At 45.6% G+C, this 24424-nt stretch overlaps 2 protein-coding genes across 5 annotated transcripts in view; both read left to right on the forward strand.

Annotated features, from left to right (window-relative positions):
* LOC308595741 (uncharacterized protein) overlaps positions 1-16109 on the forward strand; it is a 33067-nt gene extending 16958 nt beyond the window's left edge. For 2 of the 3 annotated variants that reach the window (XM_081210417.1, XM_081210415.1), the window contains exons 2-3: positions 12773-12917; positions 13830-16109. In XM_081210417.1, coding sequence (XP_081066543.1) covers positions 13980-15098 — 1119 coding nt within the window. In that variant the 5' untranslated portion in view covers positions 12773-12917; positions 13830-13979 and the 3' untranslated portion in view covers positions 15099-16109. Of the gene's footprint in view, positions 1-12755; positions 12918-13829 lie in introns of those variants that run through there. The other variant, XM_081210416.1, reaches the window with a different exon arrangement.
* The window catches only part of LOC308595684 (uncharacterized protein), a gene marked incomplete at its 3' end in the record, with an annotated part of 39222 nt that continues 21994 nt past the window's right edge, over positions 7197-24424 (forward strand). For both annotated transcript variants that reach the window (XR_014012105.1, XM_081210300.1), the window contains exon 1: positions 7197-7395. The remainder of the gene's footprint in view (positions 7396-24424) is intronic.

Raw genomic sequence — 24424 nt, forward strand, 5'->3', positions numbered from 1 at the left:
GGCGGCGGCGGGGGGGGGGCATTCAGTAATATCGGGAGGAGTGCCAGTTCTCGATGACTCTGTCCGCAGAGATCCCAGGTCAACTGGTGCCCCTGCAGTTATGACGGAGGGGAGGGGGTCCTGGGTGTCTTGTAGCTGCAGAGAAATCTTGTTCCGCTGGAGCACCTGCCAGACCCTGGACCACCTTGGAGTAATAATAATAATAATAATAATAATAATAATAATAATAATAATAATAATAATAATAATTTGCCATGTGCTGACTACTACACGTTTAACGTCTAGGCACCAGTTAAAAGCACGTGTCTTTTTGCAAACATTTGGCAGCTCTTGATCAGTATTTCATTCATGTTTTCAGCCTATTTATTTAACCCTTGGTAGACTTGGCTCTGGGCTTGGCTTGGCTCTATGTCCAGCTGTTTGTTTTGGTGGATTGCGCTGTTTCGCCTTCCTCCCAGGAGAGCCTGGGTGGGGTCTAAAGGCAGGATATTGATCTGTTTTGTGTGTGCACAGTGCCAGATTTACATATAAGCTAAACAAGCTATAGCCTAGGGCCCCACTCTCTTGGTGGGGGAGGGGGGGCAGGAAATTGTATTAATTGTATTTCAGTTCAACTATTACTTTGATAAAATACATATTTTGTGATGAGCAAATCGCTTGAGATACCTATTAGGTCCAACAATTAAATAATAATAATAATAATAATAATAATAATAATAATAATAATAATAATAACAACAACAACAACAACAACAACAACAACAACAATAACAATAACAATAACAATAACAATAACAATAATTATTTTTAATTATACCCTGCTCTTCCTGGCCACAGTCAGGATCAGGGTGTCTAACACCAGTAAAATTACAATAAAAACATAATGGGGGGGCAATTTAAAATACAGGTTAAAATACAATTTAAAAAAGCAGCCTCATTTTAATAACAGCCCATGGATCAAAACCATAAGGGGAAGGAAATATAAGGGTCAGACAGAGTCCAAACCAAAGGCCAGGCGGAACAGCTCTGTCTTGCAGGCCCTGCGGAAAGATGTCAAGTCCCGCAGGGCCCTGGTCTCCTGGGACAGAGCATTCCACCAAGTCGGGGCCAGTACTGAAAAGGCCCTGGCCCTAGTTGAAACCAATCTAACCACCTTGTGACTTGGGACCTCCAAAATGTTGTCATTTGTGGACCTTAAGGTCCTCCATGGGGCATACCAGGAGAGGCGGTCCTGTGGGTACATTCAACACAAAAAACAGCGACCATTTGTTGTTGACAAAGGACAGCTGCACATATAATGGGCCCCATTACCTTCAGGATCTGAGGGCCTCATCAAACGGAAATCTGGCCCTGTGTGAGCAGGCTGGAGCAGCAAGGACCTGAGATTGCGAGTCATAGAATCATAGAATCATAGAGTTGGAAGAGACCACAAGGGCCATCAAGTCCAACCCCCTGCCAAGCAGGAAACACCATCAGAGCACTCCTGACATATGGTTGTCAAGCCTCTGCTTAAAGACCTCCAAAGCAGGAGACTCCACCACACTCCTTGGCAGCAAATTCCACTGTCAAACAGCTCTTACTGTCAGGAAGTTCTTCCTAATGTTTAGGTGGAATCTTCTTTCTTGTAGTTTGGAGTCTCCTGCTCTACTGACTCACCTATCACAGCAGCTGCAGCAGCCAACCTCTTCTTCTGCCCGTAACGTGATTCGCTGCATGCTGTGTGATCTTTAGCTGAATTTTTACAGATGGTTTCAGAACTTCTCACCTAGCAGTTCCTTTCGCAGTCTCCCCAGTTCCAGACCAGTTCAGAACTTTGGTGAGCAGCTGCCCTCGTGTGGCTTTGGGTGGCGCTGCAGCCGTTCAGCCCCCAACGCTCCTCCTCATCGCCAAGTCACGGCACAAAGCAGAACAAGCAACAACCCTCGATATACGATATCTTTATTGTCATTGTCCCATACAGAACAATGAAATGGAAGATCTACATAAAACATTCAAAACCCCCTAAAAACTCTGAAACCCCATTTTAAAATACAATATACCGTATTTTTCGCCCTATAGGACGCACTTTTCCCCCTCCAAAAATGAAGGGGAAATGTGTGTGCGTCCTATGGGGCGAATGCAGGCTTTCGCTGAAGCCTGGAGAGCGAGAGGGGTCGGTGCGCACTGACCCCTCTCGCTCTCCAGGCTTCAGGAGAGCCCCAGCGCCAGCCCCACAAGGTAGGGGGACAGAGGGAGGCGGAACGCCGCCATCCCACTGTCTCCCGAAGTGGTTTGGAGGCTGACCGCGGGGAGACCCTGCCGCCAGCCCCGCAAGCTCCGGGGACAGCTGGGAGGTGCAGCGCATCTCCCCGCTGTCCCCGGACCTGGTCTGAAGGCGGGCTGCGGGGAGAAGAGCGCTTCTCCCCGCTGCCGGCCCCACAAGCGCCTGGGGGGGAATAATTTTTTTTCTTTATTTCCCCCCCAAAAAACTTGGTGCGTCCTATGGGCTGGTGCATCCTATGGGGCGAAAAATACGGTACTATAGAGACTCCTTATGCTGCATTTAGAACAAGAATTGCATTTGGATAGAAACTGTTTCTCAGGCATCTAATCCTGGTCTTTATAACCCTGTACCTTCTTCCAGAAGGCAGAAGCGGAAAGAGATCATTTCTGGGGTGTGCACTGTCCTGCACTATCTCTGCAGCTTTATTATGGCACCTGGAAGCATAGATTTGATCCAAGGTGGGAAGAGTGCACCCTCCGTGTTCTGCAAGCACGACATGGGCAAGTGCAAAGCCACTCGGCACAAGTGTGATTCCCAGTAACTGGTAACCAGAGTCATGCAGCCAGGGGCGTAGGAAAGGGGGAGCGGGGGGGGGGGGAGATGACCCAGGTACCATCATGGAGGGGGGTGACAAATTATCAAGGAAAATAATAATAATAATAATAATAATAATAATAATAATAATAATAATAATAATAATAATAATAATAATTTATTTGTACCCTGCCCATCTGGCTGGGTTTCCCCAGCCACTCTGGGCGGCTTCCAACAAAACATTAAAATACAATAATCCGTCAAACATTAAAGGGCTGCCTTCAGATGTCTTCTAAAAGTCTGGTAGTTGTTTATCTCTTTGACATCTGATGGGAGGGTGTTCCACAGGGTGGAAGGCCCTCTGCCTGGTTCCCTGTAACCTTACTTCTTGCAGGGAGGGAACTGCCAGAAGGCCCTTGGAGCTGGACCTCTGTGTCCGGGCAGAACGATGGGGGTGGAGACGCTCCTTCAGGTCTACTTGGTCTTTGAGGCCATTTAGGGCTTTCTAGGTCAGCACCAACACTTTGAATTGTGCTCAGAAACATCCTGGGAGCCAGTGTAGGTCTTTCAAGACCGGTGTTATGTGGTCTCGGCGGCCGCTCCCAGTGACCAGTCTAGCTGCCGTGTTCTGGATTTAATTGCAGTTTCCGGGTCACCTTCAAAGGTAGCCCCACGTAGAGCGCATGGCAGTAGTCCAAGCGGGAGATAACTAGAGCATGCACCACTCTGGAGAGACAGTTTGTGAGCAGTGAGGGTCTCATCCTGCATACCAGATGGAGCTCGTAGACAGCCGCCCTGGACACAGAATGGACCTGCGTCTCCATGGACAGCTGTGAGTCCAAAATGACTCCCAGGTTGCGCACCTGGTTCTTCAGGGACACAGTTACCCCATTCAGGACCAATTACTGCCCTACTAGGGTGGTTCATAAAAAACTTTTTTTTTTTAAAAAAAAAAAAGCCTGCTCCAAAGGTCTTATCTTACTACACTAGGGATCTCTGAAATTTCATGCATATCAGTTAATATCTTGACCCTCCTCCACAAAAATAGCTGTTTACTTGGCCGTTTTTCTGTCGTGAAGGCTGGAATTTCAATTCAGTGGAGCAGGGTCAAGATATTAACTGATATGCATGAAATTTCAGATATAGCTATATAATCCCTAGTTTAGTAAGATAAGACCTTTGGCGTAGGCATTTATTTATTTATTTAAGAAAAAAAAATTATGAACTGCCCTACCCTCCGCTGGGCTTCCCGGGTCCTGGAAAGTCGGCTTTTGTGAAGAAAATGAGACTAGGCTGAGTAGATAATACAGAGCATGGTGAAACCTCCCCTTTAGTAGTTTCAAGCAGTGCTACAGGTTCCACATAATATCTGTACTGCATTGTTTACTGGGACAGCACCTGCCCTTTGGAACTCCCCGCCTATTGTAACAAAGCACGTGCCTTTGCTAGGCTCTTTTCGGGCACCTGCTAAAAGCATTCTTCTTTCAGCAAGCATACCTAGATGCTTAGGAAGCTGAAGTAATTTTAATCTTAATATTTTAGCTTTTGTATGTTTTAAAGTAGGAGTGTTAATTTTTCTTGATTTTACTGCTCTGCTGTGTTTTTGTTTTGGTAAACCACTTGGCAAGTTTTTTAAAAAATAAATTTTATTAAACAAACAAACAATAAATAGAAATGAAATAAGACAAGCCAAAACACAACCGATCCTGTAGATTTAAGTGTTTGTCCATAGTTGTCTGCTTGTTATCAGAGGCCCAGAATCCACATTCCTTTGTAAGAAAATATGAAATAACGTAAAACCATTTTTGCAGGCAAATAAATAAATAAATAAAAATTCAATGGGGGGGGGGGGAGTGACAAGAAATTTCCTGCACCGGGTACCACCTGATGTTGCTACGCCTCTGCATGCAGCTTCCCAGCCAGGCCTGAGGGGAAGTGGGTGCAACTCAGTCGGAGCTTTAATGAACTGAACAGAGCGAAAGGCTCTGAGTCCTGGCGGTGCAGAGACTGTGTAAATGAGCTTACTGCTTAGCTTCTATTTCAATTGCTATTTTGTTAATGTTTTTAACATTGTTTTACAGATTCTTGATTTGTTAATCGCACGACTTGCCATAATTGTGAGGTTTAGCTTATTTTTTAGTTGCTGTTTCGTTAAGTGCCTGAGAATACCTTCTGTATCCTGAGCAAACCGTTTTGTACGAGTGGCTTTTCGGACTGGTGAAGCGTGTGGCAAAACCTGTAATATATCTGGAGAACAGCAGGTCTCCTTTTGCCCCCTTGCGTTATTCTCACCAGGGTGGTGGCTTTGATTTGCCTTCCGTGATTGATCCAGGCACATGGCTTCGTGTTTCCTTTTTTTTTTTTTTAAAGATATTTATTAAAGTTTCCAATTTTTACAAACAAAAAGAAAAAACAAACATAAAAATATTAAAAACACATAAATTTCATAACTTATTTTCTCATAACTTGTTTCCCCAACCTCCTCATACCTCCCCTTCTTGTATTCCCAGTTTGAGTTGTTTATACAGCAAATCCTTATCTCAAAGCATTACAGCTTAATGTTTCCAACTCAAGACCCATTGAAGAAAATCTCGTCCAGTTCAATCTTTGAAAAACAGCTTTGAAAAACTTTTTTCAGATTCTCCAGTGTGCTACCCTTGCCGTCGTGGTGGCAGGGGGTTGCGACTGGACTTATGCTACTTGTTGAACGGTTCATCCATCCAGTCTGTATAACGTTTATTGCACATGTATCTTGTTAAGATACAGTTGTGCATTTATCCACTCCATGTTTACAGTATTTCCAGGCTTTGTTTTGCACGTGGCACCATAGTATGTTTGTTGTTTAAATGGTTACAAGTCTATCTCTATTGTAGCTATTATTCTAGTAAATTTGGTTTTATACTTATAAGCCAGTTTGTGGTGGTGTTTTGTTGTATTATTATTACTGTCACCACATTTGATACTTTGGGTATATACTGTTCCTTCTTCTCAGCACATTAAGCTTCTTGAATGGCATTCCCAGCCTCCTGGCTTCTGTCTAGGCTGCCCTGGACAAAGACGCCTTCAGAGAAGCTTGGACAGAAGCCAAGAGGAGGAGAGAGATTCCTTGGGGGCCAGAGGCACCCTGGCTGCCCCCCCCCCTCAGCCCCCTTCCCCACAGGGCTCCCTCCCTCTACCTGAGCTGCTTCCACAGCCGTTGCTTCTCCACCACCACCAGGAATAGATGGATGAGGAGGTCTTGCTGGCATCATCTGGTCACCTGTGAGAGACAGAGGTAAGTGGGAAGCCAGGAGTGCAGCTGCTCTCCAAAAAGTCTCACCTTCTGAGTGCATCTGAACATTTGGGCCCATTTCATAATGTTGTTGCTTTGTTGTTTAGTCATTTAGTCGTGTCCGACTCTTCGTGACCCCATGGACCAGAGCACGCCAGGCACTCCTGTCTTCCACTGCCTCCCGCAGTTTGGTCAGACTCATGTTTGTAGCTTTGAGAACATCTCGCAGGGTCTTTTCCAGGGAGTCTTCTCTTCTCATGAGGTGGCCAAAGTCTTGGAGCCTCAGCTTCAGGATCTGTCCCTCCAGTGAGCACTCAGGACTGATTTCCTTCAGAATGGAGAGGTTTGATCTTCTTGCAGTCCATGGGACTCTCAAGAGTCTCCTCCAGCACCAGAATTCAAAAGCATCCATTCTTCGGCGATCAGCCTTCTTTATGGTCCAGCTTTCACTTCCATACATCACGACTGGGAAAACCATGGCTTTAACTATACGGACCTTTGTTGGCAAGGTGATGTCTCTGCTTTTGAAGATGCTGTCTAGGTTTGTCATCGCTTTTCTCCCAAGGAGCAGGCGTCTTTTAATTTCGTGACTGCTGTCACCATTTGCAGTGATCATGGAGCCCAAGAAAGTAAAATCTCTCACTGCCTCCATTTCTTCTCCTTCTATTTGCCAGGAGGTGATTTCATAATGTAGTTGGGTTAAAAAATACATCTCCCTTCCTTGGTACTCTTGGCCCCAAGTGTCTCCCCCCCCCTAAAAAAAAGATGACCAGAACCCATGGATTCGTTTTGATATCCACAGAAAGGGACTAAACTTCTTGCAGGAAAGGGAGGGGTTGGGCTTTCGCTCTGGAGGACCCTGCCCCCCCCGTCTTACTTTCCTGTCTAGGAATCTAGCTCGTTTCTGTTTAACCCTTGGCAAGCCGAGCGCACCCAACTCACGCCTCTCCTTCTTTCGAGAGCCGGAGCATCGCGCACCAATGGCATCCCGAGAAGACGAAAGAGGAGAGGCTTATGGATGACTTCCGGCAAGGGATACATTCAGTTTTGGACAGCAGCTGAAAGGCCTCCTAACAGCTGGCCCCTGAACAAGGGTCCTAAGAAATCTTCACTGGCTCCAGGTCCGCTGACCTTGAAAGCCCTAAATAGTCTCAGCCCAGTAGAAGTGAGGTTACTTCTTGGTTGTCGTGACTGCCCTGTGGAACCCCCTCCCACCAGATGTCAAGGAGATAAACCATCATACGACCTCCCTAGACGCCCGAAACGCCTCCCCCGCCCCATGGATGTTGCAGGAAAGTAAATGAAAACCCCGATGGAGGACAAAGAGGTAAAGGGGTCGCGGGGGGGGGGAGAGGAGAGGGGAGAAAAGTACCCAGAGACCCCTGACAGCTCCCCAAAGCGCCTTCCGTGGGCCCCGTCGGCATGGATGCGAAGGGGGCGTTTCTCGGCCCCTTAGGCGCCTTGGCAGGGGCGGGCATGGGGCCCTCCCTCAGGGGGTACCCATGAGGACCCCATCGCCCCGTGTCCTCCGCGCAGGCATCCCCGGAGCGCTGGGGGCTCCGTGCAGAGAGAGGTGGGCCACGAACGGGTTAACGGGCAGGAGGAATAGAGACGCCCCTGCCCCTCCCCTGCTTCTCTTGTGGGGGGGGGTGCCTCCGGCTGGAGGGATGGGGGCGCAGGGTGTGGGGTGAGCAGAGCCAAGGGAGCCTCTGGATGCAGGGGAGACTCAGGAGAGGGAGGGGGTCAAGGAAGTGGGGGGAGGGAGGGGAGCATCCCTGGGGCAGGGAAGGGCAGCATTGGCGGGGGGGGGGGAGATAGGAAGGACAGGCTATGGGGGGGTGTCTCCATCGCGGGGGATCTCTGGTAGGACAGCCTTGGCTTCTCCCTCCCGCCCAGGAATGGGCCACCCCTTCAAGGCAACCAGAGGGATCCCTGGAAAGTGGGGGGGGTCCTGTCCCCCCACCCTTCCTTCCTGTAATCTCCATCCTCTTCCCACCCCCATAAGCCCCTGCCCTGTCCAGACACAGCAGTTCTGCCCAGTCCATTCCTTGGTCCCCTGGAGAGGAGAGGAAATCCCCAGAGGAAGAGGGGAGGGGGGAGGCCTTCTCAGAAGCGGCTCTTGGTTTCCACAATCCCACCCAGGAAGCAGCCAGAAACCTTTTCCTCTCTCTCAGGCTTCCATCTTTATTGTCTTTTCTACTGAGGATGAGGATAATGTACACCTGTCATCAGAAACAGGGGTGCAGAGTCCATGGAATGGCTCTCAGGATTGATACAGAAGTTGCACCTCAAAAGCATTTCTGTTCCTCTTATTCTTTGTAGGCAATGTCAGAGTGACTGACAAGCTGAGATACAATCCTTCATCATCCGATGACAGTAACTGCATGAATCTTCCCAGTCAAAGGACCCATTTTCATGATAGACAGTGCCTGTGGCTGGAGGCTCTACACACAGGGTGTGCCTGTGGAGGCCAGAGACTGCCAGTATTAGCACAGGTGAGGTGTGTGACCTCCCCAAATTTACAGAATGTATATGAATGAGATTTCCTGGGTGGGATTATAGTTTATGGCAACCCTGTGATTTTCTCCACCCATAACATTTTATGAGCTGATATAGCAATACGAGCTCCAAAATAACTTTAAAAACCCCCACAAGATCATCATCTTCATCGTCGTATTTATACCCCCAGGCCTTAGTTTGCCTCCCCATGATCTAGAGAAAATACCAGCTTTGAATCATACAAACTACCAGAACCTTCTTGAACCGATAGATTAGGAATTATCCCTATACATTACATCCGTACTTTTCTATGCCTGAAAAATGCAGCCATGACACTGGGAATGTTCAGGGATGCAGGAGAGGATATTTTGTTTGATTATATCCTTTCCAACTTGTGCTAACAAATTGTACAATTTAGCAGAGTAACATTCCCCCTTTTAAACTTACAGCGGATGCGTTTGCTCAGGCTCGCTAAAGCCTCTAAAATAAGTTTCCTTGGTAATTTCCCCTTTAGTCCCTCATAAAAAGATAAGACATGACACAGTCTTCTATAAAAGTATAAAAAGAGTTTACTCACACATTCTGTTCACAAATGGATCCCAGAAGGCAGACTTAGGTTACAAAAGTTACATACACCTGGAAACTATCCCATAAGGAGACAGCCCAAATGAGCATCTTAGGCTAAGCAGATGTTGCTTCTTTGACGACTGTAGTCAGAGAGAGAGTGGCTGACCAGTCCTGCTCTTTTGTTACCTGGGCAGGTGAGGTTGCACCCACCTCTAGTCACATGCAGAAGAAGTCTGTCCCAGCCTAGGAGAAACTGGAAGTTCCAACTGGCTGGTCCAGACATCCCCTTTTATTTCCACTCTAGGGATGTTGTACTTGACTGCTCTTGTGTTTCACATCCCACAGACACTTTAAAAGTCAGCACCAACAGTTTGAATTGTGCTCGGAAATACGCTGGGAGCCAGGGAATATACTTTAGAAATAGTGTTATGTGGTCTCAGTGGCTGCTCCCAGTAACTAGTCTAGCTCCCCCATTCTGTTTTTTCTTCCTATAAATATTTATTAAAGTTTTCACAGTATTACATAATGAAAAAGAAAAAAGAAAAAATAGGAAATAAAAAACAGTTAAAAATAATTCCATCTTTACATCACTTATCTTTCATTTACTTGTTTCCCAGACCTCCTCATACCTCCCTTTTTTGTATTCCAGTTCAATTTATTAGTTCAGCAATTCCTTTCCCTCCTTATTATCATGATCTTTAATCTTAATATATTATAACATTAAATTTTTACCTATTAAAAATCCATTTTTTCCATATTCTTTTAAGCCATTACAGCTAGAAACCACTTAGCTTCAATCCAACATCATTCTAACATTCCTTAATTTTGCAATATTTCTGTAAATAGTCTTTAAATTTCCTCCAATCTTCTTCCACCGACTCTTCTCCCTGGTCTCGGATTCTGCCAGTCATTTCCGCCAATTCCATGTAGTCCATCACTTTCATCTGCCATTCTTCCAGCGTGGGTAAGTCTTGTGTCTTCCAATACTTTGCAATATGTATTCTTGCTGCTGTTGTAGCATACATCTAGCTCCCCCATTCTGGATTAGTTGCAGTTTCAGAGTCACCTTCAAAGGTAGCCCCATGTAGAGCAGATGGCAGTACTCCAAGCAGGAGATAACCAGAGCATGCACCACTCTGGCAAGACAGTCTGCAGGCTAGTTGGGTCTCATCAGCTCCAGCTGCCCTGGACACAGAATTGATCTGCGCCTCCATGGTCAGCTGTGAGTCCAAAATGACCCCCAGGCTGCACACCTGGTCCTTCAGGGGCACAGTTACCCCATCAGGACCAGGAGTGCCCCCACCCTCCCCCAGGGACAGTATTTCTGTCTTGTCAGGATTCAACCTCAATGTGTTGGCCGCCATCCATCCTCCAACCACCTCCAAACAGACACACAGGGCATTCACCATCTTCACTAGTTCCAATTTAAAAGAGAGGAAGAGCTGGGCATCATCCACATACTGGTGAACACCCAGCCCAAACCCCCTGATGATCTCTCCCAGTGGCTGCATATAGATAGTAAAAAGCATGGGGGAGAGAATGGAGTCCTGAGGCACCCCACAAGTAAGCATCCAGGAGTCTGAACACCACTTTCTGGGCATGGCCCAGGAGGAAGGTGTCGCGAATTCCTCGCGGCGCTTTTTAGCGAAACGCTCAGAGTCCCAGGTTTCTTTTCAGTGCAGTCTTTTTAATGTGAGCTATATACAAGTATTTACAAAAACAGTCCATACAGAGTACCTGCTCCTTTTGGCAAACGAATACTCTCCACCACAGCACCACCACACCTCAGCACAACCACCACAGCTTACTGTTGAACAGGCTTTCCTTTTAAAACAGGTGATAGCCAATCACATCCCTGCTGAGTCACTCTGACCCAGCACTTCACAGAGTATTGCATCAGCCTGTCGAAGCCTGCAGACTTACTCAACATCCTGCGAATCCCAACAGAAGGAGGGGAACCATTGCATAGCAGGGCCCCCAGCTCCCCTAGAGGGTCCAGAAGGACACCATGGCCAAAGGTCTCCAAAGCCGCTGAGAGAACCAGCAGAACCAGGAAACAGCTTCCCCCTCAGCCTCTGGCCTGTCAGAGATCATCAACCAGCACAACCAGGGCAATTTCAGTCCCACGATGAGGCCTGAATCCCCATTGGAAGGATCATGGCGGCAGGAGCTTTCCTCGTTCTGCACCCCCAAAACTTCCAGCCACAATACGATTATTAGCTTTCAAGGGGCCACCTGATACACTGTGGTCTTTTCTTAGAAAAACAAATATTTTGAATACCGTACTTTTCACCCCATAGGATGCACCAAGTTTTTTGGGGGGGGGGAAATAAAGGGGGAAAAATTATTTCCCCCCCCCCCAGGCGCTTGCGGGGCAGGCAGCGGGGAGAAGAGCTCTTCTCCCCGTCGCCCGCCTGCAAACCAGGTCCGGGGACAGCGGGAAGACGCGCTGTGCCTCCCCGCTGTCCCCGGAGCTTGCGGGGCTGGCGGCGGGGAGAAGCACGGGTCTCCCCGCTGTCAGCCTCCAAACCACTTCGGGAGACAGCGGGATGGCGGCGTTCTGCCTCCCTCTGTCCCCCTACCTTGTGGGGCTGGCGCTGGGGCTCTCCTGAAGCCTGGAGAGCGAGGGGTCGGTGCGCACCGACCCCTCTCGCTCTCCCGGCTTCAGCGAAAGCCTGCATTCGCCCCATAGGACGCACACACATTTCCCCTTCATTTTTGGAGGGGGAAAAGTGCGTCCTATAGGGCAAAAAATACGGTACTTTTACAGTGCTGTATGATGTAAATATGGGACGTGGGTGGCATTGTGGGTTAAACCACAGAGCCCAGGACATGCCAATCAGAAGGTTGCCGGTTCAAATCTCCACGGCGGGGTGAGCTCCCATTGCTCAGTCATGCTCCTGCCAACCCAGCAGTTCGAAAGTACCTCAAAGTATAAGTAGATAAATAAGTACCGCTCTGGCGGGAAGGTAAACGGTGTTTCCGTGCGCTGCTCTGCTTCGCCAGAAGCGGCTTAGTCATGCTGGCCACACAACCCGGAAGCTGTACGCCTGTTCCCTCGGCCAATAAAGCGAGATGAGCGCCGCAACCCCAGAGTCGGCCACGACTGGACCTAATAGTCAGGGGTCTCTTTACCTTTACCTTTATGATGTAAATTTTGTTTCTGTTTCCCTTGTTCCACATTGGAGAGACTTTGATACACAGCTCTGAGCCCATCTCCCCACTTGAAACTGCTGTGTTTGTAGCACTGCCAGCCTGGGCAGGGTGTTTGGGGGTCCTGGGCTGCCTAGCCAACCAGACCCCCTTCTCAGCCCGGCAGATATGGTCCCAAGGAAAGCCGAGCAGTATGTTTGGCACCAGCTTGGCTGCAGGAGTTGAATGAAGAAGGTGTGCAGGACACCATCCAACCGTCTTAGAGACTCCACTCTGGATTTGTGTAGGTTTTCCTCCATATCCTTTTCTTCTCCTGAACATAACTCACGAGGCCGTGAATGTTTAGGATCAGAGTTTTCCTTCTCGATGGGCTCCCTTCCCCAGTTGACAATCCCATTGGCCCTTCATTTTCCTCTGCAGGATGGGCAGAATCTGCCTTCTGGACTGTAGGATTCACTGTTCTTCTCATCCTCTCCATCCACCAGGGCCTGCCTTCACCTGCAGCAGAATTCCCCAACCCACCAAGAATTTGAGACCTATCAGCTATCCTCACCTGGTTTTGCCAGCCGGTTGAAGCCATTCCTGGGATTGTGGCCCCTGATTCATCCTGACAGCTTCTGGAAGGCACAGGTGAGAGCTGAGTGCAGGGTGGGGACCACCAAAGGTACTACCGCTCCCATGACACCTCATGACATCAGATAATAGTGATATTTGAGACAGAACAGGAATAAATTCATGTCTCTAGAAATAACACAACTTCAGGCCATCAATAAATGAACACTACATATTCAAGGTTGAAGTTTTCACTAGTACAGTTATCCATTTGCCTTTAATATGCAGCTTTTTCAGTGTCACTTTAGGATAGTCAGAAGACAGGTACGAGATCAGGCAGCACATCATTATGATAAGGAGCAATGGGGGTGGGTGTTTCTGCCTGGGATTCCCATGTGCTTTCCTTCTGCTTCTCCTGCTCTCTCCATGCAATGCAAGGCATGTAGATGGAGGTCCATCTCCAAGAACAGGAGCTTCCCTGAGCACCCATTCAGCTGACCCCAAGCACCAAGCCTTGTCACTAGTTCTCTGACTGACCCAGACCACAGTCCATGGAGAAGACATAGCCCTGGGTCTCCAAAAATGGTCCACATGGACCTCCTGTGGCCAATGGGACTGTGCAGGTGATTCATAAAGATCTAGAGGTAGATGGAGTATTATGATGCAGAGGATGGGGAATGTTCAAAGGAACGATGGGCCAGATAAAGAGAGGGCCTTTTCATGGACAGAGAGCAGCTGCCTTTCCTGTGAGGAAACAATTGATTTGAAAAGGCTGTATTCCAAGATCATGCTGCTTTATTAACAATGATTGAGGATTATGAAAGGTGGTGATGCATTACTATCATTTGATGACATTGCTTTTTCATTTCCAAAAATTTGGGAACATGGGGAGGACATGGGAGAATGTAGGAGATGTTGATATAAGAGAAGGGGCTAATGGCGCTTGATGTGCTCTCTTTCCCTTTGTTCTCTTTCTTGTAACTCAAACAGGATTTCCTTTCCTCCCACTCTGAAGAAGGTGATGGAGAAGACATTCAGAATTCCAAGGAATGGGGCACCTTTTGTTTCATGAGGAATAGAAATTAAAATGTGTGAAATGTGGGATATGCTTCATTGAATGAGCACACATAGCTCACATCAATGACTCCAAGAGGGGAGAAAACATTTAAAGGTATGGAGAGTGGGAAAAGTTCCACTGATAGTAGAAAACTTAGAACACATCAGCGGACTCACAAGGGCAAGAAAGGATTCCAATGCAGGGAGTGTGGGAAGAACTTCAGTCAGAGAGGACTCCTCAATATACACCAGCGGACTCACACAGGGGAAAAACCATTTAAATGCATGGAGTGCGGAAAAAGCTTCCGTCAGAGTGGACACTTAAGTGCACATCTACGGACTCACACGGGTGAAAAACCTTTTAAATGCATGGAATGTGGAAAAAGCTTCAGTAGGAGTGGACATTTAAGTTCACATCGACGGACTCACACGGGTGAAAAACCATATAAATGTATGGAGTGTGGAAAGAGCTTCAGTAAGAGTGGACACCTCAGTAAACATCACCAGACTCACACAGGGGAGAAACCATATGAATGCAGGGAGTGTGGGAAGAGCTTCAGTCAGAATGCAGACCTTAAATTACACCAGCGAACTCACACTGGTGAAAAACCATATAAATGTATGGAGTGTGGAAAGAGCTTCAGTCAGAGTGGTCACCGCAATATGCATCAACGGACTCACACAGGGGAGACACCATTTAAATGTATGGAGTGCGGAAAGAGCTTTAGTGATAGTGGAAACCTTAGAAAACATCAACGGACTCACACAGGGGAAAAACCATTTAAATGTATGGAGTGTGAAAAGAGCTTTAGTGATAGTGGAAGCCTTAGAATACATCAACGGATTCACACAGGGGAGAAACCATATAAATGTATGGAATGTGGAAAGAGCTTCAGTCACGATTCAGGCCTTAGAATACATCAACGGACTCACACAGGGGAGAAACCATATGGATGTATGGAGTGTGGAAAGAGCTTCAGTCGGCTTGGAACCCTTAGAATACATCAACAGACTCACACAGGGGAGAAACCATTTAAATGCATTGAGTGCGGAAAGAGCTTCAGTTCAAATGGATACCTTAGAACACATCAACGGACTCACACAGGGGAGAAACCATATAAATGTATGGAATGTGGAAAGAGCTTCAGTTACGATTCAGGCCTTAGATCACATCAACGGACACACACAGGGGAGAAACCATAAGAATGCATGGAATGCGGAAAGAGATTCAGTTTCATTGCAATGCTTAGAAGTCATCAGCGGACTCACACAGGGGAGAAACCATTTAAATGCATGAAGTGCGGAAAAAGCTTCAGTCAAAGGGGAAATCTTAGAAAATCTCAGCAGACACACAGGGAAGAAACCATTTAAATGTATGGAGTTTGGAAGGAGCTTCAGTCCGAGTGGAACCCTTGATTTACATCAACAAACTCCCACATGAGAGAAACCATATAAATGTCAAGTAGACAGAGGTTCAGTCCTAGTGGAAGTCCTACATCTACAGACTCATGGACAGGAAGAACTTTAATAGTTGACACCCTACAAACCCATCAACCCTCAAAGAGGAGAAGCTGTTTAAAGGGAAAGATTGCAGAAAGTGCTTTAGTTATAATGGAGTGTTTAAGGAACATCTAAGGACTCTCAGAGGGGAGAACCCATTTAGATGTATGGAGTGAGGAAAGTGTTCCTTTCAGAGTTTACCCTTCTTCACAGCAATGAACTCAACTCAGCAGAAAATCCATTTTAAAAGCATGTCATGTATTTGAAGTTCTGGTGTTTGTATGTAAAATTGTATAGTAATGAAATAATGAAGGTAATGTCTCACACTACTGAGTATAATTTTAGATGTAAGGTACCTTTTGATAGTGAGGTGGAGTTGGTGAATCTGGATTTCTGGTGGTGAGTGAGGATTAGGGCTGGGCATATATTGATCTCATCCTATACCAGTTTCTAGACCATATTGTGATAACCTTTCAAAAACAATGGATATGGCAACACACCACAGATCACAGTGTGTTTTTCTGGGATGCCCATTTGCCTGGAAGCAGGAGGCAGAAAGTTTTTCTTCGTGAAGCCCCTGCAGATGCCGAGTTGCTGACTTCCCTCCCAGACGACAGGAAGCAAAAGACACACCTCCATTGCCCTGTGTCCTTCCAGCCTCTTTCCTCCCTTGCTCCCTTCTGTCGGTTTGTGTGCCTGACTTAGATATCTTGTGTGGTGTATTTTTTTTACTGTGAAACTGGATTGGCTCTCAGGAGCTACGTTTTGTGCCTCACTGGGGACCCAGTGAGAACTGTATGCTCTGAAAGCTCAGTAAACTATTACTGAAGAAGTCCTGCTGCCTCTGTGTGTGTTTTTGACCTCAGTGTGGGACTTTCTCTACATATGGCCCCTACCCTGCTGCTACTTGGCCCATGCCCTGGAGTTGCTCTACTCAAGCATGCAAGACGGTTTTTGCACCAAACTCTGTCCTCCCCCCACCGCATGATCTCCAAGCACTGCTTCTTCACCAGAACTTCATCCCTGCCTCCTAAGCATTCTGAAGAAAACTTATACAGTGGTGCCTCGCAAGACGAAATTAATTCATTCTGCGAGTTTTTTCGCATTGCGAATTTTTCATCTTGCAATGCACCTCTTTAAGCAATGCACCCTGGGTATTAATGGTTTTAAGAAAAAGGAAACAAACTTGCAAGACGTTTTCGTCTTGCGAAGCAAGCCCGTAGGGAAATCGTCTTGCGAAGCAACTCAAAAAACTCTTTCGTCTTGCGAGTTTTTTGTCTTGCGAGGCATTCATCTTGCGAGGTAGCACTGTAATACTGTAAGTTAATGGGTGATTTCCCCCCCGAGCCTAATTTCAAGAGAGCGAAGGAGGGGCTGCAGGTACCAGGGAAGTCTCCTGGGGGGGGGCCATCTTCACTCATGAACTCCTGGACCTTTTACTGCCACCAGCAAACTTTGCCCCCTCCCTGCTGCCTCCTAAGTCTAGATCATTTATGAACAAGTTGAAAAGCCACAGGTCCCAATACTGATCTTGAGGGGACTCCGCTTCTGCTCCTCTCCATTCAGAGTACCGTCCCTTTATTAGTACGTGTTCCCCCCTCCCGCCTGCCTTTTGCGCAGTGAAGGGAACCCTGGAGAAAAGATCTGGGGTGAATTTTGCTTCCCCACACAACCAGCACTGCTCAGCATTCAGGGAAATGGAAGAGGAAAGCTGGCCACAATCCAAGAGACTGAGGTCAGCAGAAAGCGAAGCAAAGCCTACTCAAAGGGAAACCTCTTCAGCTTCCAGCCCGTCTGCTCCCACCATGGCTGAAGAAGAATTGCCATTTGGGAACGGCACAGCTGAATGGAATCCCCACAATCGCTCCTGCTGGAGGAATAGGGGCACTTAGCCCTATACTCAAAGGTGATGGCCAGTGATAAGGAAAATCCCGGGTTGAGAGGGCCCAGCTCGTTGGGGTGCAAGTCCCCCCATGAGTCTGTGAGGTCAGTGAAAGAAGGAAGTTCCAGCCAAGTACCTCGAATTACAAACGGCTCATGTTACAAACGCTTCACATTATAAACTCCGCTAACCTTGAAGAAGCTGCTGAATTGCAACTCATTACCAAACTTAAAACCATGGAGAGACCTGGTCTGAACAGAGACATTGGATTCTTATCTCATTATACATGACTAAGCCATTTTTCACCTTCTCACCCCCTGCCTTTTCCTGTAAGACCTATTGCAGTCGTTAAGAGTCGTCAACAGGCTCATCTCAGCTATCTGCCAATCTCCCATTCCCACCACCCTTCTGAGTAATACCCCTCCCCACCGTCTCACTATATAGCTACTTCTGTTTCAGTGTATCTGAAGAAGTGTGCATGCACACGAAAGCTCATACCAAGAACTAACTTAGTTGGTCTTTAAGGTGCTACTGGAAGGAATTTTTTTATTTTGACTATGGCAGACCAACACGGCTACCTATCTGTAACTGTAACCTTTAAGAGTTACAGACCTTTGGAATGAATTAAGTTTGTAACTTGAGGTACCACTGTAATCTGGAGCAAACTGGCAATCAGTAGACCACAATCTTTATTGTTGTGCAAGAGATTCCCACACAGAGCAAGAACCCTGAGCCTGGGGTGACATCAACCTTTTTAACTCCCCCCCCCCCCTTCACCCAGAATACATTTTGAGCAGCATCCTCACTAGTATGTCACAAGTGGGGAGGGGTGTCAAAGGGTTACACAAGTTCAGCAGTTCCTCCTTCTATCAGATACATCTCCGGACACCTCTCAAGTACCCACCACCCAGAGAACAATAAAACTATCGACATAAATCCTTGCCCTCAGGGCTTCTCCTGAGATGGGCTTCCAGAACACCTGGCTTGGCCAGCTGCCTCTGTGGAAGTCTGTTGTCGCCCCTTGGTCACTCCCTGGGTGGGGCGAAGTGTACATGCTCTCACGCTCAGGGGATTATGGCAGGAGGCCCTGTTCTCGCTGCCTACGTGACTATCCGCTTCCAGGGTCATGGAGGAGGGTGAGGCCTAAATTCACCTTAAAATGGCGTTGGAATGGGAAGAATTGGTTAAAGAATGGCTATTATATGAATTTGCAAAGTTAGGTATCTTTCCCTGAGCTGTCAAGCTGAAAGGATACATTCAGACACAATCTTTGTAACATTCTAGCAACTTTAGGCAATCGAAACCAAAATGGATACATTTAATATACGTTGCCCATAGTCTGAGCAGCAGGAGGGCGCTGAGACAATTGTACAAAGGTTGAGCTGAATGGCTGGTTTGCAGAGAGTTCCATCCGTCTACGGATTCCCCCATTGGCTAGCTGTCAAAACATAGCGCTCTTGATTGGTGAGCTTCAGTTATTAATAAATCCCATTCATAAAACACAAAGTCCGTAAATCTCATTCATAAAATGCAGAGACCGTGTTTTCCTGTATTTATACGATGTGTGTGTTGTTCTTGTGCGACTGAGGGGAGAGGGGTTTTGGACCCAGGGGATAATGTCAGATGGTAAACACACAGACACCCTTGTAATTTCTGTTACGGAATGGAAGGGGGGGGCTTGTCCCCCATTCGGAGATAGATTTGCATTAAAGTTCTGTAAGAACTTGCAAATCTTTTCTCCGCACCCTAAATCTCGGTGAATGGGATGTGTGGCTTTATGGAAATCTGAAAGGGACTTGCATGCCATGCCTCTTACGGTCATTTGCAAGTATAGCAGTGCAGGTAGCTGCATATAGGGTATTATATAAAGAACACCTCTTGTATTTTGTTGCTAAATTACTTGTGGCATTCTCAATAGTGTTTTATGCTTTACACCTAGCAGGAAGGTCTAATTGACTGAAAAATGCAGTTGGTGTTTTGTCTTCCGCCATTTTTGTGTATTTCTCAGGTGTCAAGCTAGCTCTTCTGTGGTCTCACACTGACATAGTGCTACAGCAACACATCCTGTCTGTTGAATCCCCTCGGGGCTTTCATTTAACCATGTTGCCTGGCATTCACCATAGCTGGCACAGGTTGGACATCTCGTGAGGGAGATGCCTTGGCCTTGGCCTTCCTATGGGATTCTATTATAGGCTGTGGTTTTGCACGCATGGGGGTTGCTCACTTGCACTTAAAGGACCAAAAGGCTAATTGCAGCCTGGATACACGTGCCCAATTCAAACTGAGTCCAATTTGAATTTATCTTGCCCCATGGTTCTCAACTCTTCAAACCAATCTGTTAAAAGAAAACCATTCTTAACAAGGGCAGTTGTCCAAATAAGTCAATTTAAGTCTATAAGAAATCATTCCTGCTAAACCAAAGCATATGCACCTTCATGTACCTGGTGTTTTATGGATCCAGAAGCTTGTCCTTGGCAAAACGAGGTTTAACACATTTTAAAATGGATAGGGAAAGTTGGCAGGGTGCCAGGTGGAACAATTAAATGTGGTTATAAGTTGATCTAAACATTGGACTACACAATAGTGTGAGCTATTAGAAAGTATAAAATGCATGAGAATTCTCCATTGGTGTGTAAGCAATAAGACATTAAACATAAAAACAATTACACACAAAAATTGCCCCCCTTTGTGGAAATCACACTGTCAGACACATTTCAACATTCTTACATAATAACACATAATACAAAACAAAATAATTAAATATCTGTTGCATATCTTGACACAATTGTGATCTTTTACGCATGTATCTTTTGAATCCTGGAGCAGAGGCTTGAGGTTCAAAAGTGGGAAAATGTCCTTGCAATTCAACTCCTCCCCCCTTTGTCAGGTCCCCCCCGTCAGTCTATAGCCTTTGAAAGAGATAACTGTGGCCACTTTGAAAACTCTGGTGTTGCAGGTCTTGTGAGTTGAGGGGTTGTTGCTGCTTTTCATCATTGCACATCTGTAGAAGTGATATCCTGTAAGGGGGCAGGGTTTTGGGGAGACTTAAACACAGTTAGACGAGAAAGGGGCAAAAGGCAAAAAGGATGTCCTCCAGTTTCCATGGGAAGCTGCAAATAATAACAATCTTAGTGGATTAAACATTTTATTCATTATCACATTTCCATGTAATTACTGTTATTATCTGCTAAGTTTGTTTGCTTTCCTTCACTTAATTTTTGTTGTTGTTGTTCTTTTCATATTATAAAAATAAAAAATTACTCCACATGTATAGAAAGAGAACTGAAAAAAATACAAAGGTTAAAAAATAAAAAGAAAGCAAAAAATTAGATTACTAGTTAGATGAAAATGGACTTGACACAAAGACATCAGATTCAGAAAATAACTATTATTAAATAGTACAAAGTTATTATCAAAACCACACATATTACTACTGGACTGAAAAAAAATATGGGAAAACAATGGGAAAAACTTAAAATTCACCATGTGCTATCCAATAAAAGAACTTCATGAGACTGACTTTCAACATGTGATGAACATGTCCCCAAAGTAAAACACACACACACAAATGACCTATGAGGAACCAAAATAAATAAATGCTAAGACACACAATTAATAAGCAACCTGAAGTACCCTGAAGTAATCTGTTTTGGCATTCTAACATCCCAAATGAAAATAAAAGTGTTTCTTGATGTGACATCGGCTGTAATGTTAATAGCGGAATACTGGGAAATGAGTTAATACCAATAAAAAAATGAATGGCAATTTTAAAGTTGTGCAGGTACCTTGCACTAGCCAAAATGACAGAATTAGTAAGAAATGCTCAAACAATGTTTGGTTGTGCTTCGATTAACTTCATAGACATCATGGAGAAACTGATTAAATAAATGAAAACAGATTATTTGTAACTTAAAGTGTCAAAGCCACAAAGAGATGGATGGAAATCAACTAATATAGCAGGGATTCAGACTTGTTTTGCTGAACAGAAAGAAAGTGACTGTTTGGCTTTAAGGGAAGAAAGACAAAAGAAAAACAAATGCAATTACTTTTTATAGAGTATTTAAATCACTGTTTGCATCCCCTCATTATCATTTGTGCTGTGGGAGAAAAGAAAGGACACTCTGTTGAAAGGGAAAATTATTTCATGTGAGAGGTCTGTCAGGAAATGCTGTTCCTAAAATGCATAGGCATACACACACACACACAGTTATAAAATCTACTCAAGAGAGGAACTCACAGTGGGAGTGCTTTGATATTTACCTGTGAAAAGAATTTGGCATGTCCAGTACTTAACTCTTTTGTATTAAGTAGCCCCTGGAGCAAAACACATTAAGGGTGATTTCCCTCAATGGCTCCCAAGTTTTACATAGGGAAATTTGGAAAGGTTTCTCCCTGCAGCACACTGCTCTCCAATCTTCTCTCTCCCCCCTCCAATCTCTCTCTCTCTCTTTTTTTTTTTTTAAGCTGATCTAGCCTCTGTGCATGTGCAGAGTTCATGTCTCAGCAAACCTTTTATACCATTGAAAATGTTGCATCTTTTGGCTCAATTAGAATAAGGAAGGGAAAGGTAAGGAGTAGATTTTAAAAATAGGGTTAGCTTTTAAAACAACAAAAAAGAGAAACTCAGCAATTTAAGAATTCACCAAAGCTAGCAATTTCAGCCCAAGCTTCCTTTATGTACAGGAAAGGGCTATCATTATTGGTCATTTTATCTGGTCATTCGCGGAACAATCAACCGCTCTCTTATTTATGAGTAAAAATGGCCAGTCAGAATTCATAGGATTTTTTTTTTTTTTTAACATTCTCAGCCATTCCAGCCTTACCATTTGCAGACAAAAAAATATTATTATTATTAATAATATTATTATTTCCTGCCCTTTATTTACAGGAATGGTCAAGGCTAATTGATTATTCATTTGTATGTGCTTAAACTTTGAGTAGACTTTTGAGTCTGATTTTATAATAGTAGACAAAATGATAAACACTGTAATCACTCAAATGCATGATATTACCAGTTGGGCTTCACCTCTCACCTTTTAAAACTAAAGAGCAAAGCTAGGCTGAATTTCAACTCCATTACCACACCAGAGTTTAAGAATTACCCTCCAATGCTTGCAGACACATGGTCTTCCACACAGCCACAAATTGGGAGAGTTGAAAGGGACCCTGGGGTCATCTAGTCCAACCCTCCAAAATATAGGGTTCACAGCAAGATTTCGCAGCAAGATTTGTACTACCAAAGAGGCATACACATTTAAGTACAGATTTACAGCTGGGAAAGGAAACATCTATACTCCTGAGAGGATCTCTTATAAAGCACAGTTAAAGCAGCCCTAGATTTGATTTTTTTAAAGGGAATACACAAGTGTTGCCCCCTCCCCTCTTTGCAGTTTCCTTTAAAGGAAGCTTACTCGGGAGTAAATTTACCTAGCACAGAAGAAAGAAGGGAGAAAACAACTGAAAGAGGCAGAGTGAAACAAGGGGGAGGGGGGGCATTTTCTAACAAAAGAGGCCATGAAGTCTTATAGAGACTGATATCAGGAGCCTTACAATAACTCTTCTGGACTCAAATATATTTTCTTAGAATGAACACCATACTTTTATAGGCATACGCTTAATGAAATACATACGCTGCACTTCAGCTTGAGAGAGCAGTTGTGCTCAACTAGGCTTTTGCAGCAGAAACATTAGGTTAAAAGCACCTTCCAAAATAAGACTGTAGACTCACAATCTCAAAAGTTGGGGCAAAGCAAGAGGTGGGGTAAACATTTGCACACTTCATTCTCATTTTCTCTTATTTAGGACTGCTAAGATCCAGCATGGCTTCCTTAGATTTAAATTTTGAAGCAAGCTTGCAGTTTAAACTATGCACACTTAAGAAAGGCAGTCTGCCAGAGACAGAAGGAACAGACAACACACATAACGGACAACATGTAAACATACATATTCTCATATATGTATTAACAGACAACACACATAACAGACAACATGTAAACATATATATTCTCATCCTTTAGTTGGTTATTGCAAGGAGATGGGCCACTACCTTTGGCTTCATTAAGTGAAATTAGTAGGAAGGTCCCACATGGTTTTATGAGCCTCCTTGCCTCTTCAAACACACCACCAGGTAATCAGACTGGTAGGGCTCACAACGCTTGGTTGACTGGGTACCCCTTTATAGATGCATGCGTTGCTGTTGTTGCTCTTTTGCTTTTTCCTTTTTTTTTTGGGGGGGGGGGTGTCTGGGATAGAGAAGGGGAAAAAGAGGGGTTGATTAGGATTGGTATGTCTAGGGGTTTGGTATGCTTAGTACAGGGACGTATAGTAAAGAGGAGAAGGGGCTTCTAGTTGCCTGGCAACTTCCTTAGTGGGTTTTAGAGAGCTCTAGCTATCCGGTTCCTTGCGTTCCCTTTCCTATTTCCTATTTCCTTATTTCCTTATTTCCTTATTTCCTATAACCTGGGGTCTCTTTCCACTCTGCCGGTCCTGCCCAATTCCTCATGGGCTATCCCTCCTGGCAACCTCCTACCTATCGTCACATCTCAGGAAAAGGGGCCCTACTGGACGCCCGCGCCATGCGGTGCCAGATCGGGTGGTCCCTGGATAGAATTTCGAACTGAAAATCCCCCTTGCTTTTGGAAGCGGGCTCACGCACGGTTACGTGGCACCGACCAGTGCGGCTGGGATTGGGATAGAAAGCCAGACCCCTTCCTGCCCCCTCCGTAAGGGCGCTCGGGAAGTTCGGAAAGAGAGCTCCAACCCCTTGCTTTCAACTGGGATGCCCGTTGCGGAAAGTCGGCTGTCTTTCCAAGCCGGGTCTCACCGTCTTACTTTCGGACTCCCAATTGGTGCGGCTGGCTAGAGATTTTAAGGAAAAGAGATAGAGCTCAGAACCCCCCTTTCGGGTTGAGCAGCGGTCCACGGTCTCTCTCACTAACCGGACCAAGAGAAAGGCAAGAAGGAGCGATAGAGAGGAGGGCAGAGAATTCAGTTGCCAGGAGATTCCACCCCCTTCCCACCAGTGCACTGGATTTTCCTTTTTCCTTATACTCACGCGTCTTCTATGATGATCCCGGGATCGATGAATAAGCCGGCTGGATCCCTCTTTTGCTCCCCGGCTGAACTCCTAGGGCTTTCGATTACCGCC

Source organism: Podarcis bocagei (genome assembly GCF_964188305.1).
Source record: "Podarcis bocagei genome assembly, chromosome: 10".
NCBI classification, from domain to species: Eukaryota; Metazoa; Chordata; class Lepidosauria; order Squamata; family Lacertidae; genus Podarcis; species Podarcis bocagei.